Here is a 22337-nt window from a genome sequence, read left to right as displayed (position 1 = left end):
AGTTTGCAGACCTCTAAGTAATGTTTAATTAAAAATAAAAGTCAATAAAAAAGAGGACAAAATACTGGTGGCTGGGGTGTCAGGGCTTGTGCCCCTAGCACTGGGGGTGGGATTCTCTAAACTAAAAATGTGATAACAGGGTTTTAACCGCATTATGGGCCAGATGTAATAAGCTTCAAAAGTGATAAAATGGAAAGTGATAAACAACCAGCCAATCAGCTCCTACCTGCCATGTCACAGACTGTGTTTGAAAAATGTAAGGTATGTGCTGATTGGCTGGCTGTTTATCACTCTCCATTTTATCACTTTTGAAGCTTAGTACATCTGGCCATATGGGATGCTCTAAAGCAGGCATGTCCAACGTTGGCCCTCCAGATGTTGTGAAACTACACATCCCAGCATGCTTTGCAATAGTTTTAGCATTCTCTAATAGCAAAACTGTGGCAAAGCATGTGTAGTTTCACAACATCTGGAGGGCCAACGTTGGACATGCCTGCCCTAAAGAATCCCCACCGGGTTACCGTGACGGGGAGCCTATGGGCTTCTACCGCAACCCACCGCCGCCCCTAACAGACTCCCGCCGACCTCCCCTCACCTGTTTCCTAGCAGCAAAGTGTTGTCCTGCCCGGATCTGTGACCTCCTCCTCCCTGCACTGTAAATCCTCTTCCGGGTGCAGGGAGGAGGAGGAGAGCCCGTCCGCCCGCAGCAGCAGCACATAAGCCGGGTAAGGGAGGGAGGGGGGAGCCGCCGGGACCCGCTGCGCATCGCTGGCTCACCGCAAAGGACAGCTCTTAACGCAAGAGCAGTCCTTTGCAATAATTATCACATATGCGATAATTATGTCAGCGGTAGCCGGAGATGTGCGGCCGACAGGGTGCGTGGATATTAGAGAATCCCGCCCTGGATGTTGGGGGCCTGTTCTTCTTATGTCTAGGATGGGTCTCCAGTATCACTTGCAGACCTATCAGACGCAGCATGACTGATTTGTTGCAGTGTTTTGGGGAGTGGAAAAAATACACCAGTGGCTCTCAACCTCGGTCCTCAAGGACCCCCAACAGTGCACGTTTTGCAGGTCTCCTCACAAAATCACAGGTGAAATAATTAGCTCCACCTGTGATCTTTTAAAATGTGCCAGTGAGTAATTAGTGCACCTGTGCACCTGCGAGGTGACCTGGAAAACGTGCACCATCGGCGGTCCCTGAGGATCGAGGTTGAGAACCCTTGCTCTACACCATTCTGCTACAGGCGCCTTCTGCTGCATTTCAATTTTAATTACACAGAACTGCACAGCTGCTTCCTTGTGGCTGTGCAATTCCTTACAGACATGAATTAGGATATGGGGGTCTGGGTTTTGGACTCCGCACTGGGTTATGTGGTCTAGAGCCCAAATATGGGAAGGTGATTTTTTAAGTTGGTGCTGCTCCCCTGAGTCCAAGTGCGAACATAAGAAACAAAGGCAAAAAAGAAGACTCTTTTTGTGGGGCACTCTTGAAAATATGTATAATGTAGATTGAAAAAAAACTTAACTTTTATTCGTTGCTTAGTTTAAAAGGATAGGACGATTTAGCTTGTTGTATTTCACCAAATATTTCTGCACTGAGCTTTTTAATACATATGCTGTGCGCTGGAGATTTGGTTCTGACTAGAGATGGGCAAAACGGATCATTAAGCTGAGCCAGGATCCGCCGGATATCTCAGTGGAAAGATACGCATCTTTTGGATGGATCCTCGACTCACTTTAAAAAAAAAAGGTGGAATATACATGACCGAGTAAAAACACTGATCGATGGCTGGGTGCAGAATCGCCATCGATGGCAACCATCGATGGAGTCTGCACCGATGGCCATCCCTGGCAGCAGCAGCTAATCTTTCTATCACTTGTAGTCGGAGCACTGTACTCAGTTCTCCAGAGGTAGTACATCTCAGCTGCCACAGGTGGCAGCACTGAGATCAGGAAAATGCATTGTAAACTGAAACGGATCACCTTTTTGGGATCGGCGGCTCAGTCGTTCTTGAATGGGAGCCGTTCAAAAGATCTGGTTCGTTCGCGAACGACCCATCTCTAGTTCTGACTATAATTTCCAGTCTGGCAGTGAAATTTTAGAATATACATTGTGCCTCTGGGATGTTGGTTCCAAAATGGAACCAATTACTTCATGGTAGTATGAGATGTGTGCCTAGTGTAGCCTTAGGCTCGTTTGGAGGCAAATTGAGGTAGGCAGTTAAATATTTTTTGTTAAGGGTTGAATTCCCTATTGTAATAGAGACTGCTAGTGGGTAGTTCAGAGCAAGACAGGTAACAAAAATGTGAATTGCAGTTAGTAATTCTATAACATGAATTTGGTCTTGAGATGATTATCTCGACTAGACACTATTTTTGTTTTGCTGTGCTTGCCCTCCAGCTTATGGACATTACTGCCCCAGTGGGGCCTGTATTTGGCTTACAGAGATCCTACTGTGGAATGCCATGATGCCACCTGGAGAGCCATCTGGCAGGTTCTCAGGATGCTACCGGAGTTGCTGATGTCAAATGTGTTTCATTGCAGGAGATCTCCAGTGGCACATTAAAATCACGGCACTGTTTACAGTACTTAGATGCAGCCAGAAACCAGCCTCCATGGCTTCATCTAACTAGAAATTATACTCAATTTATCAAATATATCATATTTTTTCTCCCATTGTTCTCACCGGATGAATTAGTTTTGCAAGTTCTTGAAACTCCTTTTCTCTTTTTTGGTTCTCTTGATTTTTAAATTCCCCCAGCTTTTCTTTATCATTTCTTCCACATTGGTATGTTTGATCCTAACAACAAAAACATTGTGTCAGTCTTATTGCAGTTTTTAGTTACGCTATTATTTTATTATCAGTTTCTTATATAGCGCACACATATTCCGCAGCGCTTTACAGAGAATATTTGAACATTCACATCAGTCCCTGCCCCAGTGGAGCTTACAATCTATATTCCCTACCACATGTACACGCACACACAATCTAGGGTTAATATTGTTAGGAGTCCAAGCCAATTAACCTACCAGTATATTTCTGGATTGTGGGAGGAATCCGGAGTACCCGGAGGAAACCCACGCAAGTATGGGGAGAATATACAAACTCTGCACAGTTAGGGCCATGGTGGGAATGGAACCCATGACCTCAGTGCTGTGAAGCAGGAATGCTAAACATTACACCATTCGTACTGCCCCATGCTATACTTCCAACTTTATGGCAACAGTTTGGGGAAAGGTTTTTCCTTTTCCATCATGACTGTACCCCAGTGCACAAAGCAAGGACTACAAAGCCTGTCTATTGTATACCAATAAGCAATAATAAGCATCTTCAACTATATTTCAATATCTTACCCACTCCTTTTATTAGCTATCAGGAGGCATGCCATGATTACGGTCCATTAAAGGACCAACATTTTGGCTGAATTGACTGCACTATGTCATTTAAAAAAAATAATTTGGTTGCTCAAACTCCTTGATCTGGTGCATGCCCTGTTTTTAAATATTCATTGATCTGAACCACTGGATGGGATCTGCATAAGCACCCCAGCAGTTGGTGACAGTGGCGTAACTATGGAGGGTGCATGGGGTGCAACTGCTATGGGTCCCGGGGCATGGGGGGCCCAAGGGCCCAGCAGGCATCCTCTGCACCCTTTAGAATTGTGATGGGGCCAGCGTTACTGTGACGATGGTATGGATGCAGGGCCGCTGCATGGAAGGTGATGCTGGAGGGAGGGTGTGAGAGGGAAAGAGGAGCCACTGGCGCTGCCTCTGTACGGACAGAGCCGGAGGCACTCAGTGATGATGACACGTGTGGGGGGGGAGAGAACCAGATGCTGCTACATGGAGGTGTTCCGTGCGCTGTGGTGATAGGGAGGAGAGGGCCCAATACTTCCCCGGAGCCGCTCTGTGTGATCGATGCAGGCACCTCCCTAGCTGCTGCTCTGTGGAGGGGGAGGGAGAGAGGATGGGCAACTACTAAAGCCACTCCATTTCAGTCGGGCGGTGAAAAGGAGAGATGTACCACTGCTGCCGCCCATGTTGCTCGGAGGAGGAGGGAGAAAGGACCCCCTGCTGCTGCCCAGAGCTTCTCCGAGGTGGTGGGGGAAATCGGGAAGAGGAGCCGCTCCCTGGATAGAGGAGGAGCTGCTGCTGCCACTTCCCCGAGCCACACCATCAAGGAGAGGAAGGTGTAGACTGTTGTTGGCAGATCCAATGCATCTGTCATTCTGTCCCCTAAAATGGTGCTGTGCTTGTTCATCTTTCCATCCCCCGTTCCCTCTGACTATGCTGCCCACCTGTCATTCTGTACCCTCATATGCTGCTCTGTCCATGAGTCTATCCCCCTCATCTGTCTTGTCAGTTTGTGCGCCAGTGTGGTGCTCTGTCCCTGTCACCTATTCCCCCGTCAGTCCATCTGTCTATGCCCACCACCCATCTTTCTATATATTCCATCTTTATAAATGTCCGTCTTTACCCCCACCCCAGCCCATTGTCAGTCTGTGCCCCCATATGTTGTTCTTTTCCCACATTTCTTTGCCCCTGTCCATCTGTCTATGCTCCTGTATGATGTTCTGTCAGTCTTCCCCCAGCCCCCCCATCCATTTGCAAGTCTAAGCCACCCATACACTCCCAACCTGACTATTCTCTGTATCTCTGACACTCTCTTCCTCCCACTCTATCCTCCTGAAATGGTCTCTCTCTCCTCCTCTCACTGACACACTTTCCCTTGGACAGTCGCTTCCTCTCTCTACTAGATGGTCTAAGTCTTTCTCTCTGATCCTCTCTCTCCCTTTCTGACATCTTCTCTCTCTCTCATTCCCTAACATCTTTTCTCTCTTCCTCTTTATGAAACTCTTATTCTGTCTTTCTCCTCTCTTTCTCTTTCCCTCCCTGACATTCTCTCTCTCTCATTCCCGCAAGCCCAGCTCTCTTGTTCCCTCCACACACTCTCTCTCTGACGCCCCCTCTCTCTGTCTCTCTCCTCTTTCTTTCATTCCCTTTTTTCCCATGAAGCCTTCTTTTTCTCCCTGACCACCCCTCTTCCCCGCTCTTTCTTGCCCCACTTTTTTTCTCTCTTTCCCCGACACCCTATTTTTCACTCACTTCCCTTAGTCTTTTCGTCCCCTAAGCGGCCTTGTAGTGACAGGGGGGGGGGGGGATGTTAGTGTAAAATTCAGTCACTAACAATATGTGTCACAATTCATTTGGGATACAATTCAATAGTCAAATACAATACATTGTATTAAAACCAAATATTTGTCCCCTAGCAAAGAGATACCCATTCCTGGGAGAATTCTTCGATAGACTGATCCACCCTGTAGGTGCTGGATTTGATACCCTATGCGTTTCATCTTGAAAAGACTTCTTCAGGGGTTCCTTATATCTGTTTTTAGTGTTGAAGACCGTAAACAGTATTGAAGCACAATGGATTCCCTACTATACTATACTATATATATATATATATATATATATATATATATATATATATATATATATGTTCTGTTCAATGATTATAACCTTCTATCATCCAGTAACTGTTATGTAGTATCTGTATTTGGGGGAATGGGAAACAGAATGTATTTTTAACAATCCCTTCTCCCACCTGATAACTGTGTATAAGAGATATATCGATGATTTGATATTAATCTGGTCAGGAACAGAAGCCCAATTTACAGAATTCGTACAACATATACATAAGAATTATTACAACATGTCGTTCACCTTTAAATTTGAGACCCATAAGGTAGAATTCCTAGATCTCAGCATTAAAACAATAGAAGATCTGATAACTAAGGATTTCTCTATAGAAACATCGACTTTTTTCAAGACCGTTGATTTGAATAATTACTTGGACTAAGAGTTGTCACCTAAGTAAATGGAAAAACAATCTTCCTTATTCGCAGCTGCTGCGTCGCAACTGCAGCAGCTTGGAAATATTTAATAGCCAAGTAGGCATTTACTGCACTCGGTTTAGAGAAAAGGGGTACCCAGAAAATGTAATCCAAATGGCTGTTACCAAGTGCAGAGAATTAGAAAGAAAGGAATTAATAAAGTATATACCAAAGGTAAATCTTGCAAATAAGAAGGAATTCTTCTGCCCATTTGTTACACAGTATAATGTTAAAAGTGACAACATCAGAAAAATACTGACTAAGCATTGGCCAATAATTAAGATGGACCCCATTTTAAGTGAAACAGTTGGTGTGAGACCAGAATTGATTTTTAAAAGAGCTAAGACTTTGAAAAGTCGACTCGCACCCAGCCTGTTGCAGATAGAAGCAACACCTATGGTCAACACAGTTTATCATATGCCTGCACCAAAAGGTTTCTTTCAATGTGGGAAATGCAAAATGTGCCCACATTCTATGAAAAATGTAAAGAAACTAGAAGGTAAAGATAATAAAACACTTTATATGTATGACAACATATGTAATCTACCTGCTTATTTGTGCTTGCGGGAAAAGATATGTCGGTCAAACAAAAAGAATGTTAAAAACAAGAATACTAGAACACTGTCGGAATATAAAGAATGGTGTCACCACGCATAGTGTCCCACGACATTTTGCGAAATGTCAGGCACGGAATCCTGCAGGAATGAAATTTATGGGTCTTGAACACGTGAAACTTGATATAAGAGGGGCAATAGAGACATTTTATTGTTAAAAAGGGAATCCTATTGGATCTTTATGTTAGATGCCATGTCCCCTATAGGATTAAATGAAGGGATGGAAATTACCCCCTTTTTAAAATTATTTTTAAAGTGATTTTAAAATGATTTCAGAAATGACTGTTTAGAATATATTCTGTTGAGGATATATATATGTTTAAAATGCGGTTATTTTATTATTATCATTAGTATTTATCCTCTGAAAAGAAAAAGGGTATATACATTTTATGGAATATATGTCTGTGATTGATATTATGTGCAGACATTTCGACAGAATATGCAAAGGTCTAATTATCTCGCTAGTGTTATATTGTTATATTATTGTTATGCTAATGTATTCCGCACATTCATTATAACATTATATGTATCGGTTTTATAATGATATTTTTTTAATGTAGTCTTTCCAGTGTGAATTTTATTTTGTAAGGACATGTTGTTATGTTTATATGCAATGCACTTTGCACAGTGTTAAAGAGGTATGCACCTGGATTGCCAACTTGGAGTAATCAGTAGGCTGGAGTAGATGTGATCTGCTAATGCCAATTAAAGACACCTGTGCAGAGGGTATTAAAGAGGAGACTGAGCAATGCTAGGCCAGCCCTCTGACGCAGTCCTCTGTGACGAAACGCATAGGGGCGTGGCCTAGCATCGCTGAGATCGTGGAGCCAGAGAGAAGGAGTGTAACCTCTCCAACCTGAGAAGTGCTGTGCACTTATTATTCATGCTGTCCAAATCGTGGCAATTGTGAGCAGCTACATGTGGTACGTGACCCCATCCTCTGTTTGTGATTTGTACCTTCAATAAAAACCCTTGATTTTAAAAGTGGTAATTTGCACTATTGGAGCGCCCGCACCAATCTTTTCCAGATATATATATATATATATATATATATATATATATATATATATATATATATGTTCTGTTCAATGATTATAACCTTCTATCATCCAGTAACTGTTATGTAGTAGATTCATATGGGATATATAGCTTCACTGAAAATTGGAGTTTACAACCAATGTTAACTTATTACCTATTGTTTGAAATTAAAATCTGCCTAAAACATGTCACACCTTTTCAGAATAGGCAAGAAACATCAGTTTGTACTCTTGAGGGTTCTTTATCCAATTTTTAATGAATCGGCTGTTTTTCAGGGTGTCTTTAAGTTCTTGTCCGGCTAACTTGAATCCAAACTCTGACAGGACGAAGACAACATCGACCTACAGTAGATGGTGGGCACAAATCAGGGTACATTCAAGTCCATTCTGTTTGTTTATACAAAAAGATATAAAAAGATATTTTTTTAAAGTTTATCAAGTTCAAGCTTTCATAAAATCTAAGAGCTCTTGCTTATGCTGCCTTTGTACTGTGAGCATGTCTAAATCCTGGAAATCTAATGTGATGACAACTCCTGGTGGACACTTGTGGTCCAAGATAGAACCAGCACTAAAATGCCAGGGTACTAGTTTGGAACAACGTGCTAACAAATGAAGTGCAGCAGGATCAAAACCTCACCCCAAAACCCAGCTAGGTGACAGTAAGAAAAGACATTGCTATGTGAGGGTGGCTGCACTCTCAGAGGCTGGGGAAATAGAATAGTCTCTCATTTACAATATAGAATATATATAATAGAAATTATGCTATTACATTTCCTTAAATGTGGAAAAATCATGTCATACATATAATGCATTGATCTGTGACATACATAATATGGTATGACATGGTTTTCCACTTTTATAATTGCATTGTCATTCAGCTGCATAGGCAGCAATGATGATTAGTCTTCATTCTCTTTGTAGGACACTCAGTGCTGGATTAAGCCTTTGGGGGGCCCGGGGCACTTTAGACAGAGGGGCACCCTCCTACTTGCCATTACTGGCCACAAATTGCATGGGAGGATACTGTATATATATATATATATATATATATATATATACACACATATATACATATATATATATACATACGCACATATACACCACATGAAAAGCCTGCCTCTGATTACAAACCCTCCCATGATGAGGCCGCTGCTGCTGTCCTCCATGGGCCTGAGAAGCATGTGGTGTACTCCACCAATCAGAGCTCAGCATAAGTCTCTCAGCCTCTGACCTCCTAGTCTCATGGGACTTAGTCAACTCCCAGTAATGCACTGCACACTTGTGCAGTCAGTGTGCCTTGGCTCCTGATGCTCAGCACCTTTAATAATTGTCACATTGGCAGATAGGTGAAGCTGCAGCACTACCCCACTCCCATGCACAAAAACTTTTTTTTTTTAAATACATGCCAATCACAGGGGGGCCCAGGGGTAATGACCCCCTGTGCCCCCCTTTAATCTGACCCTGATGACACTACCAATACTGTGGTATTGGTGACAGAGGGATCTTTTGTGCAATTTTAACAAAACTTACAAAGAACTCATCTGTAACTTCCACTCTACATGGAAATAAGAACTTGAGGTTTAGATAGAACCTTGGCTAGACTGATATCTCAATCCCAAAAGTATCTGTAAAGGCCCATACACACTGTGTGACTTTTAGCTTGAAAGCCGCCCAGTGTTTACGGGGAAGCATTGAGCGCTGATGCGCGCTCCTGCTTCATTGCTGGCCCGGCTGCACATCTGCTGGTATTACCAGCAGATGAGAAACAGAGTGGGAGGCTTTCCATAGCGTCTTGCTATGGAAAGCCGTCCACCCCAGAGAAAATTGTGGAAACGGGCGAAAAACGCTCAGTGTGTACGGACCTTTAGTGGAAGGGTTCTGGTCAGGATCTTGAAACATCATCTAACAATAGAATGGTGTTTATGGTGGGTGTAGGATATTTTATTGACATTCATCATGTTGACAATTTTGTATTGACCAATATCCTTTCACTATCTCTGTTCTCATGTTATAATAAATGAGAGTAAACAAACAGAACTTACTGTGTCCAGTGCATCCTGTATAAAGCTCATCGCCAACGGATCACTGTCATTTATTCCCGGCATTTCCAAAATTTCTATTCCACCATACAACAGTCGGCTAGGCACGTAGACTACAATACGTTTCAGTGCAGCTAATTTTTGTCTCATCATGGTATTTGCATCTTCTCCGATTAATGACATATATTCAGTCAGGAGTTTCTATGTAATAAAATATATTGACAGAGCATTTTAGAGGTTTGATTAGTTAGGTTGGTAGCTGACATTATGGGTGGGATGCACTAACATCCGCTGTCCCTCTCCATCTGCTACCGCATTCATATGAATCACATACAGCATGCTCTAACATATGATTCATCCAAAACACATACAAAGTAACTTCTATATTTAAATGTGCCTATTGATCCCCCACACATACCCAAACATACACACACACTACATGTTCAGCGTTGCAGCTGTGGCTTTGAGAAGAAAGCAGCACTCAAACAATGGTGCATAACAAGTGAATCAATAATAATAATAGCTATTTTTTATATCTTACTAAAAGCAATTTTATATAATAAAAATCAGAACCATGTGCAATCAATTATTGGACCCAGTTGGAAGTTTTAACCTGCACTGTACCAAAGCAGTAGTCTCAAATCGGTGGAGTCCATAAGGCAATAGAACTCAGCAAAACGCGTTGGGGCAAACCTGGACCTGTGCCATTCACTTTGGATCCCCACCTGCTTATTCATCTGACCACCTGGTCCCACCGTCTGGATGTCTTTGGCCTATTTCATCTGGAGATATAGTCGTACAACTTGTGAGGTGTTTGGTCCCTTAAAATCCACCATTAGAACCTTTCCCTCCAGCGACACCCAGGACATCTATTGCCTTGTGGACTCCACCGATTTGGGAATGCTGCTTTGGTACAGTGCAGGTTAAATCTTTTCCGAATGGGTCTAATAAATGATTGCACATGGTTCTTATTTTTATTATATGAAATTGCTTTTACTAGGATATTAAAAATAGTTCTTATAATTATTATTATTGACGTTTTTACGCCCCATTATTTAAGCACTGCTTTGTCTCTTTTCTTTTTTTACTTGGTTCCAAATAGTAAGGGATTGACCCTTCCATCATAAGCAGCAGCTCTAAGAGAGCAACACATGAAGAGCGCTCAGTATTAACTATTGTTTATTTTTGGTTCTCTTACTAAGTGGCTGCAGCTCCAGGGTTTACACCTAGTGCTATTCAATTATTTGACAATTTCCTTGCACAGTAAGCCTGTGGTTAATGTTCACAACCTCACTGCTCCACTGTGTCAGAGCTACAGTATAGTATTACAACATGTGGTGAAGCCCCAGAGGGTGAATTTAGCTTGCAATTCACCCTTGTGGGGCTTCAACACAAGCCATACATAGCTCCAGGCACTTATTCATTACTGTAAGTGAGCATACATCTCTAGGTATCTTACCTGAAGAGCCAGTCGATCTTCTGCTGGTTTGATTCCCTTTCCAACATATAGCTTGGTTCTTCCTGCAAACGCCATCACCTGGTTACTGAGTTTAATGTCTTCAGGACAAGTGATTGATCTTAGAACATTGCGTAATGTTTCCTGCACAATAAAACAGCAAATATACATCTTGCATTCACTATAAATAATTCATGGCCTGTATAATATGCTTACTATCACATTATCAATCCGTCAGTATCAAGTAGGGATGCCAATCCCGGGGCATTTTTTCAATCCAGGGATTTGGGATTGAAAAATGCTCAATCCCGGAATTCCTCGGATTGGCCTCCCTAAAAAAAAAAAAAAAAAAAAAAAGAGTCCTGCCCCCCAACAAACTGCCCATCCTGCACATTTACTTCCGCATGCGCAGTCTAATCCCAAAATCCCGGGATTGGAAACTACAATCCCGGGATTGGAAACTACAATCCCGGGAATGAAATCCCAGCAATTTTGGGGCCAAATCCTGGGACCCTGCCGATCCCGGTCCCGGGATTGGCCACCCTAGTATCAAGTCAGCACAGAAAGTACCTTATGCCTTGTGATTAGAAGAGTAGAGAATAAACTACTATAAGGAAAGGTATCATCAGGTATTATATATGGCCAAGAGGAAAATTGAAGCTGGAAAACCATAGGATTTTATTTATAATCCTAATACTTGTATCCGGTTGATAGATCTAATGTGTCTAGAGAGACAGTCATTAGGTCGACCGCAAAAGGTTAACATGCTATAGGTCAAAAGGGTTAGAAGTTTGACGGGGTCAAAAAGGTCGACAATCAAAATTTCTACATTCAAAAGGTCAACATAATTTTGCCACATTTTTTAACATTTTTTGGACTTTTTCATACTTCACCATCCATGTTGGCATAGATGGCCCATCCTAGCAAGGCACCTTTCCTGAAGCATGGTGACCGATGTGAGCTATAGAAGGATAAGCGTTACACTAATTGATGGTCCATGTTGACAGTTGTCGATATTTACACTCAAAAAATCTGAAAAACTCATGTCAGCCTTATGATTGTCTGTCGACCAGATGGGGGTCATAGAGGAATCAACCAGCGAGTGGAATAACCCCATTGTCTTGGTACCTAAGCCTTCGGGTGCTTTAAGATTCTGCAATGACTTCTGTTAATTGAATCAAGTTTCTCGCTTTGATTCGTACCCTATGCCACCGGGTTGATGAGTTGGTAGAAAATTTAGCCAAGAGTCAGTATCTTACCACTCTTGATTTCACAAAAGGTTATTGGCAGATTTGACGGAAGCTGCTAAGGCAAACACAGCCTTCTCTACCACCGAGGGCTTATTCCAGTACATGGTGCTCCAGCAACCTTCCAAAGAGCTATGAATAAGTTGCTGCGGCCCAACAGGGAATATGCAACTGCATATTTAGAAGACATTGTTATTTTCAGCTCTGACAGTGTCGCACCTACCAAAGATAGTGGTATTTTTAAAGTCTTTACGGGCACATGGGTTTACCGCCAACCCTGAGAAATGTGCACTGGTATGGTGGAAGCCAAGTATTTGGGGTACATTGTGGGAAATGGACAGGTTAAACCTCACCCTAGTAAGGTAGAAGCGGTTCTTACTTGGTCTAACTCTAAACCCAAATGTAAGTTGCATTTGTGCCCAGAAAAACGCTGCACGTCCCCATGCGAATGCAGGCGTGGTGAAGCCTGCACAAGGTGGGCAGCTGATGTCACATTTCTGAGCCAAATAAAAGTCTGTATTTGCGCATTGGGAAAAAAATTATTCTATGGTTAAACGCTCACATGAGAATGGTTGTGTCAGCGCACATGCTTCAGAGGGGATTCCCATGGCAGCTGGGTGTGGGCATCAACCCAAATCAGGATATCTTAAAAAACAGTCTCCAGACAAAATAACATGGTCTAGATCAGTGGAAACCTCTTGGTAAGATTTAAGACAAGATTTCTGTACCGAGTCTGTCTTGCAAGCTCCTGATTTTACAAAACAGTTAGTGTTGCAGACGGTGCCTCTAGTACAGGATTAGGGGCACTCCTTACCCAGAAGGTAGATGGAGAGGAGAAGCCAATACTCTACCTTAGCTGCAAGTATTCAACTGTAGAGCAAGAGTGCTTGGCAATTAAGTGGGCAGAGACTGGGGAGAGAGAAGAATGTCGCGGTGTGGTGCACTCAAAAGGAAGTTCTAATAAAATGTAACCTTTATTGGAAAATATTTAAAAAGTAGCAAAGTATTGACACACATGCACACAAAACATATAAGACACAGACACTGTGAGTTTAATAAGGATTTTAAATCCTCACACAGAGGGGCCCCACTGTGTTTTCTTCCCCTGACAACAGAGGTTCTTTAACCATCAATGGGAAGCGTTACTCGAATAACTGTATGTGAGATAGTTATGTAGAATGATTGGGTTGCCTCAGCAATTTCTTATCTCTATGGGTCTTATGAGTATAATGTATTCCCAATGATACACCATCGATCCCCAATGGCTTGGGTGACACAAAGGACAAATTGGAAATTAAGCCCAGTATAACCACCTCAATGGTTAAGTGAGATGCTGAGAAACATTTGAAAGTTTGTCACTTTAAACATACGAACAATACAGTATTCCAGGTATGGAGAGCAAGTGCACATTTCTCGTATGGTGTGGACTGCTATGAGCAGATAGACGGGGAAGGAATGGGGCGCTTGTGGTGAGACGCCGTCAGTCTGCAGTCTTGCTCTGGAGTCAGAGAGTGGTGAAGATGCTGCACAGCCCGTCTCTGGCTCAGCGTTCCAGTGAAAACCTGCAACCGCTGGTAACGCTGATTTTTTAAGCTAGTACCTATCAAAAATTACATTTCAATGGGGAAGGGGACAGGGGGCCACATTCTGTGTGTGTATCGGTGCTGCACTGCCACCCGGGGTGAGTGATGATGTCATTACCCACGACTCGCTCCCCTGGGGTGTGTGGAATGGCAGATTGGTTGCTAACCAATGGTGATAAACATTACAAAATAATCATTACCTAATATGACAAAAAATATATTTTCTTGCACAAATTTAGTGCCAGTTACATATCATGTCCCCAGTAGTGCGGTTACAGATGTCCCCAGTAGTACCAGTTACATATCATGTCCGCAGTAGTGCTGTTACATATGTTCCCAGTAGTGCCAGTTACATATCATGTCCTCAGTAGTGCTGTTAAAAATGTCCCCAGTAGTGCCAGTTACATAACATGTCCTCAGTAGTGCTGTTAAAAATGTCCCCAGTAGTGCTTTTTAGCAAAAAAAAATAATTTGGATAACGGATATTTGGATAAGGGATACTCAGCCTGTATTCCGTTTAGACCAGTGGTTCCCAAACTTGTTTGAATCACGGCACCCTAGAGCAGTGGTTCCCAACCTTTTTTCTCTCCCGTACCCCTTTATTAGGCTTTTCAGTGAAGAGTACCCCCTCCTCTCAATTTGAAATATAGACAGTACTTACGAGTGGAGAGGAAGTGAGCCTATACTAAGGAGTAACGGACAGGAATCGTTCCCTTCCATGTCTGGTCGCTCTCCAGGGTTCCCACTAACACCTGTAGAATTAATGCCACTGTTCCTCCACCTGTATACGCACAGGGCAGATTATTGCTGATGTCTGGGGGCAGCATGGGAAGCTCCCCGTGGATTACTAGTCAGGCAAAAGCACCAGGAGACTCTGATGATGCTGATGACGCTGAAGACAGAACCGTAAGTGACAAAACATGGGGCCTTATTTTGGTTCACTCTTTCTGACAAATTTCTTCTTAGATGGACAAAACCATGTGCACTGCAGGTGAGGCAGATGTAACTTGTGCAGAGAGAATTAGATTTGGGTGGGGTTTTACTTCAAAGTGAGATCTATATTGCAGTGTAAAAATAAAGCAGCCAGTATTTACCCTGCACAGAAACAAAATTACTCACCCAAATCTAATTCTCTCTGCACATGTTACATCTGCCCCCCCTGCAGTGCACATGGTTTTGTCCATCTAAGAAGGATTTTGTCAGAAAGAGTGAACTAAAATAAGGCCCATGGTTCTTCTCCATGGCAATGGCTCTTCTTCTGCCATCAAAATACTTTTTTTTCATCTTCCGCCATTACCAATATTATTTTGAAGTACCCCAACTGGTATGCAAAGTACCCCAGGGGTACTAGTACCCCAGGTTGGGAACCACTGCCCTAGAGTATAAGAATTATGCTCACAGCACCCCTAGACCAAATGTTTCTTATTAATAAATTTATAAAAATAATATTAAATTAAGTAGATTGAGTTTATATGTCCTTAAGTTCAATTATGTGGTGAGGAACAAGACTTGCTTCTGGTTGTCTACATATTTTATGATTGTCAGTCTCAAACACTGTTTTTTTTTTTCTATTATGTTGACCAAAAATTATTTGAAATGTTCCTGAACCAGCAAGCCAAGGCACCCCTGCAAGTGTCTTGAGGCACCCCAGGCTGCCACGGCACAGTTTGGGAACCACTGGTTTAGACAATGAGATATATTGTTGCATAAAGAGAAGCTTATTTTCCATTTAGGTTATTTCTTTCTTGAGTCTGAGAAGCTGATGCATGATGACATCTTGGCCCACATAGCTCTAAGTAATTCTCTGTCTGACTGATGCAGACATTAGGGGCCTTATTCTAGTTCACTTTTAGATGCAAATTCCTTCTCAGATGGACAAAACCATGTGCACTACAGAGGGGCAGATGTAATAGGTGCAGATAGAATTAGATTTGGGTGAGTTATTTTGTTTCTGTGCAGTGAAAATACTGACTGGTTTATTTTTACACTGCAATATAGATCTCACTTTGAAGAAAAACCCCACCCAAATCTAACTCTATCTGCACATGTTACATCTGCCCCACCTGCAGTGCACATGGTTTTGTCCATCTGAGAAGGAATTTGCCTCTAAGAGTGAACTAGAATAAGGGCCTAGGTCACTCTTTGGCACTTTCCGCCATTGCAACTACATGTACAGTATAATTATGTTTCGACTTACAGTGATGCAGCTACATGCATAATGATTATTTAACCTGCATACCTGTCTCTAGCCATTTTTGGCCTAAACAGGGTAGATCCTTGGTTACATTAAGTCGTTGCTAAGTTTGGGTACACTATGTACTCGGCCTTGATGAGGTAACCTTTAGAATACTCACCATGGTTATGCAGGAAGCTCAAGTTATACATTCTTGCCAATTTTAATTTGCTTTGTATTCACTATGTTTACTCTGGCAGCTCAAGTGATACACTCTTGTTATTATACGGCTGTGATGTCTAAAGTTGATGTACAGTACTTTACAAATATTCCTCCGTGTCTCCTTCCCTGTACACTTCTCGGCATTGCTATTATTATAACAATTGGCTGGTATAATAATAGCAGTGTTATTTATGCTTAATTCCTGTTGATCATTGGTATTTGCGAGATGTGCCCTGTGACATGTGTGTTTTTAGGTGATGGTTATTTTGTTATGTCTATCACCATTGCTTAGCAACCAATCTCTGCCATCCCACACACCTCAGGGGAGCGAGTCGTGGGTAATGACATCATCACTCACCCCGGGTGGCAGTGCTGCACGCAGTGGGTCCTTTTTCACTTGGCGGGTATATATGCAGGTACTGCTTGCTCTTTATTCTGTATCCTAACAAAAGTTTCAATAATTAACTGAAATGTTAATTGAAGTTGTAGTCTGGCGCCTTATTCCATTCTGCATTAAAAGACCAGTGAGTGCCGCCGTTATACCTAGAATTTATGCATCCAGCCCTTAGATTCTTGGAAAGGCACCATGGCACAGCTCGTTTACAAGAGGGATAGAGTGCCAGTTTAATATTGTGTATAATAAATATATAAATACAAATAAGCCTGCTCAAAGCAAATGCTTCGAAAGCTAGTAAGGTAGCTAGTGTGAGAGAGAGAAAGAGATGTAGTTTCAATTGCTGCCCAACAGATGGCAGTGTTTTGGTGATACACAGACACTAGACATATATATACATATATATATATATATATATATATATATATATATATATATATATATATATATATATATATATATATATATACACACACACACTGAGTGGCCAAATTATTATGACCACCCCTCAATACAATGTTGGACCACCTTTTGCCCTTAATACTGCATGGATTCTTCTGGGCATGTTGGTAGGTGGTATGAGTAATTTGAGACCATATGCGATGAACTGCAATTTCCAATTCCTTAAGATTTGATGGTACTGGATCCAGCTGCCTGATGGCCCGTTTGATCTCATCCCACAGATTCTCAATTGGATTGAGATCTGGTGATTGTGCAGGCCAACTAAGCAAGGTAAAGTCTCTGTCGTGCTCTTCAAACCATCTGTGGACAATGCCAGCTTTATGACAGAGAGCATTGTCCTGCTGGAAGTATCTATTTCCGGCAGGGTACACCATTAACATAACAGGATGTACTTGATCTGCGATAACACTCAAATACCCTTGGCCATTTAGACGTTGTTCCACAGTAATCAAAGGACCCATACAATGCTGGCTCAAAATTTTTCATTTTCACAAGGAATGAAGGAGACAAAGCACCCCAAAATCTGTGCCCCAATTTCTCCCGAGTACGGCAATGCCTCACATGTGACCAAAAAATACCATTTGGGTGCATGGCAGGACTCAGAAGGGAAGGAGTGATTTTTGGATTTTGCAGCTCAGATTCTGGTGGAATGTTGGTGGGTGCTATGTCGCATTAGCAAGACCCCCGAAGCACCAATACAGTGGAACCCCCCCACAAGTGACCCCATTTTGCAAACTACACCCCTCAGGGAATTCAACTAGGGGTATAGTGTACATTTCAAACCCCCAGGGGTTTCACCAATTGTGGTACAACTGGGCAGTGAAAATGAAAAATTATTTTTTTTACACAAAAATGCAGTTCTGGCTCAAAATTTTTCATTTTCACAAGGAATGAAGGAGACAAAGCACCCCAAAATCTGTGCCCCAATTTCTCCCGAGTACGGCAATGCCTCACATGTGACCAAAAAATACCATTTGGGTGCATGGCAGGACTCAGAAGGGAAGGAGTGATTTTTGGATTTTGCAGCTCAGATTCTGGTGGAATGTTGGTGGGTGCTATGTCGCATTAGCAAGACCCCCAAAGCACCAATACAGTGGAACCCCCCCACAAGTGACCCCATTTTGCAAACTACACCCCTCAGGGAATTCATCTAGGGGTATAGTGTACATTTCAAACCCCCAGGGGTTTCACCAATTTTGATACAACTGACTGTGCAAATGAAAAATTACATTTTTTACACAAAAATGCAGTTCTGGCTCAAAATTTTTCATTTTCATAAGGTATGAAGGAGAAAAAGCACCCCAAAATCTGTGCCCCAATTTCTCCCGAGTACGGCAATGCCTCACATGTGACCAAAAAATACCATTTGGGTGCATGGCAGGACTCAGAAGGGAAGGAGTGATTTTTGGATTTTGCAGCTCAGATTCTGGTGGAATGTTGGTGGGTGCTATGTCGCATTAGCAAGACCCCCGAAGCACCAATACAGTGGAACCCCCCCACAAGTGACACAATTTTGCAAACTACACCCCTCAGGGAATTCAACTAGGGGTATAGTGTACATTTCAAACCCCCAGGGGTTTCACCAATTGTGGTACAACTGGGCAGTGAAAATGAAAAATTATTTTTTTTTATACAAAAATGCAGTTCTGGCTCAAAATTTTTCATTTTCACAAGGAATGAAGGAGACAAAGCACCCCAAAATCTGTGCCCCAATTTCTCCCGAGTACGGCAATGCCTCACATGTGACCAAAAAATACCATTTGGGTGCATGGCAGGACTCAGAAGGGAAGGAGTGATTTTTGGATTTTGCAGCTCAGATTCTGGTGGAATGTTGGTGGGTGCTATGTCGCATTAGCAAGACCCCCAAAGCACCAATACAGTGGAACCCCCCCACAAGTGACCCCATTTTGCAAACTACACCCCTCAGAGAATTCATCTAGGGGTATAGTGTACATTTCAAACCCCCAGGGGTTTCACCAATTTTGATACAACTGACTGTGCAAATGAAAAATTACATTTTTTACACAAAAATGCAGTTCTGGCTCAAAATTTTTCATTTTCATAAGGTATGAAGGAGAAAAAGCACCCCAAAATCTGTGCCCCAATTTCTCCCGAGTATGGCAATGCCTCATATGTGACCAGAAAAAAATACCAGTTGGGTGCATGGCAGGACTCAGAAGGGAAGGAGTGATTTTTGGATTTTGCAGCTCAGATTCTGGTGGAATGAATGGTGGGTGCTATGTGGCATTAGCAAGACCCCCGAAGCACGGTGAAATGATGAACCTAATAATCCATAGATGTGTGGTATATTTTAAAACACTCCTTTATACATAGGCCGGGTTTGTCGGGGCAAGTTTCACAGTGAAAAATAGTATCCTTTCTTATTCCCTGTTTATAGCAAACTTTGCACCTTTTTTGTGTCCTGCCCTTTTTTGCAGTGGAGGGGATTTCATTAGGAAAATGCTGCCCTGGTACAATACGGGGGCAAGTACTAGAAGTACTGGGGCCCTCTGCCTGCTGGTTCCCAAATATTAGGCCCTTTATGACTTCCTCTTGAAAGTGCATAAATGTCCCCCTCTGGCTGGTAGAACGGAATAGCACGTAAGCGTTATACAGTGCCATCTGGATGATATACACGGCCAGCTTCTTGTACCAGATTTTTGTTTTCCGCAGGGGACTGTACGGCTTCAGTACCTGATCTGAAAGATCCACTCCGCCCATGTACTTATTGTAATCTAGGATACAATTAGGTTTTGAGGTGTGGGTACTGGTACCTCGTACAGGGACGGAGGTGGTACTGTCTCCATGAATTGTTGTCAGTATAAGGACATCCCTCTTGTCCTTATATTTGACCAACAACATATTTTCGGTGGATTGTGGCCTGCTTTCACCCCTTCTCAGTACTTGGGCAATGTGCGTTTTTGGTTCTTGCGCACAGTACCGCAAGCTGCTGTACCTCTTGAACCAAGGGCCTTAAACAGGGGGATGCTAATGTAAAAGTTATCCACATAGAGGTGATAACCTTTATCCAGGAAGGGGTGCACTAAATCCCAGACAATTTTTCCACTAACACCTACGAGGGAGGGGGGCATTCTGGCGGTTCAATTGTTGAATCCTTCCCTTCATATACCCTAAACCTGTGGGTGTACCCTGAGGTGCTTTCACACAGCTTATACATTTTTATGCCATACCTTGCCCTCTTATTGGGAAGGTACTGGCGGAATTTAACCCTTCCTTTAAAATGTATAAGGGACTCGTCGATACAAATAAATTTTTCAGGGATGTACATCTCTGCAAATTTGGCACTGAAATGATCAATGACCGGCCTGACTTTGAATAGCCGGTCAAAGGTGGGATCATCTCTGGGTGGGCACTGTGCATTATCGGTGTAATGTAAAAATTTAAGGATTGTCTCAAAACGAGTCCGAGTCATGGCCATACGGTAAAATGGGGTGCTGTACAGAACATCTGTACTCCAATATTGCCTAATTTCTGGCTTTTTTACTATGCCCATATGTAACACAGGACCCCAAAACGTCATCATCTCTACTGCATCTACAGGGGTCCACCTAGCAAATGATGACGTGGGGTTTTGAGCAATAAACTGCTGGGTATATAAATTACTTTGGTCCACCATTAAATTTATAAAATCATCAGAGAAAAATAATTTGAAAAAGTCAATTTCTCTGAGACCTGTGGAATCAAATTGGATTCCTGGCATGGCCAAAAACTCAGGAACCTGGGGCTCAAAATTGTCTGGTGGTGGGGTCCATACGAGATCAATTATTGGGGGGGGGGTCTCAGCTGCTCTACGGGGGCGTCTTTGAGGGGGTCCCTCATCACCAGAGGAGGAAGAGGAGCTTAAGACGAATCCTTCAAATTCCCCGCTTGCATCACTGGCTGTGTCAGAGTCAGAGGCAAGCATGGCATATAAAAATTAATTGAATTATAAGAGAGAAAATTAATTGGCTTTATATAAACACTAAAATTAATCTAATTCAAAAGAGAGCGCCACACACCTGAACATATATCTTCGAAAATTCATATAAAATTTATTTATAAAAAAGGATCGTTATTTACTACTTCTAAACCCTCCTCTTACCTGCTGAGATCCTTTTTGCAATTCAGGAGACGGCGCAATACAGAGATCGAGACATTTTCCAAAGCGGCAATTACAGCTGATTTACAACTACCTGCCTACTCGGAAAGCCCGACACTGTGGACCTATACAAAATCTAAGGTCAGTGAAGGTGCTCCCCGCCACACCAAATACATCATCGGCTCGCTGATTACAGCTGGAGCCAGGCGGGTTGAAGCACCCCGGCACAGAAGGCTACCGCAGGGACTGTATGTGAGTACCCGTAACATCAGAGAGGTACTGGTCTCAAAGTATATACAATAAGCGCAACCTTTTCTCCTGAGAAGCCCTTTGGCAACAAAGAATGGTCTATTAAAACTTTCTAGATGTGCACATCTTCCTCAAATAAAGGATAAGTTTTCAAAGACTTGAAAGGATCACCTTCCTAATTGATCCCACTTATATGTATATTTCCTCGGAAATTACAATTGATGGATATTTTATTTTTCATATGCAGGGAATTGTCTAAGAGCTGGGTTTATTAATAACCTATGACTAAGTGGTTAATATATATTTTTATTGCATTCCCAATTGGGTTAATTATATCCGTGATATTGTATTTTGTGATTGTATTTGTGTCTTCAATGTATGTTTTTTTCTCTTTTTTATAAATAAATTTTATATGAATTTTCTAAGATATATGTTCAGGTGTGTGGCGCTCTCTTTTGAATTAGATTAATTTTAGTGTTTATATAAAGCCAATTAATTTTCTCTCTTATAATTCAATTAATTTTTATATCTTTAAATGGCAATATCCAGAATTGCCTTTGGGAGCAGCCTTAATAGTTTATATGTAACCAATGTCATTTGGTCTAGTAAAAGAGTAGTGGAGTTTAAATAAAGTAATAACAATATCGCGCCCGATTGTTGTAGTTTATATTTTATAAGCATGGCATATGCCTCCTCCGCTGAATACATTCTTCTGGATGACTGGGATGACATTTGGGATGACATTTGGGATGCCATTTTTATTTTTGTGTTTCTGTAAGTGTAATGTTTCAACACGTGTATAGTGTAGGGGGGGTACAAACTTTATTTCAAAACGGGGGGTATGTAGTGTGTAGTGTGTATGTAG

The 22337-nt window shown here is 42.2% G+C and overlaps 1 protein-coding gene across 1 annotated transcript in view; it reads right to left on the bottom strand.

Annotated features, from left to right (window-relative positions):
* LOC146041984 (uncharacterized) overlaps positions 1 to 22337 on the bottom strand; it is a 179940-nt gene that overhangs the window by 65900 nt on the left and 91703 nt on the right. Inside the window, exons 10-13 of the mRNA XM_083161909.1 lie at positions 11047 to 11187; positions 9591 to 9788; positions 7744 to 7890; positions 2690 to 2803 (exon numbers count right to left, since the gene is read on the bottom strand). Of these exons, the coding sequence (XP_083018035.1) occupies positions 2690 to 2803; positions 7744 to 7890; positions 9591 to 9788; positions 11047 to 11187 (600 nt within the window). The remainder of the gene's footprint in view (positions 1 to 2689; positions 2804 to 7743; positions 7891 to 9590; positions 9789 to 11046; positions 11188 to 22337) is intronic.

The sequence above is a fragment of the Crinia signifera genome, chromosome 1, assembly GCF_055691185.1.
Source record: "Crinia signifera chromosome 1, ASM5569118v1, whole genome shotgun sequence".
NCBI lineage: Eukaryota > Metazoa > Chordata > Amphibia > Anura > Myobatrachidae > Crinia > Crinia signifera.
This window is presented reverse-complemented; position numbering and strand designations above follow the sequence as displayed.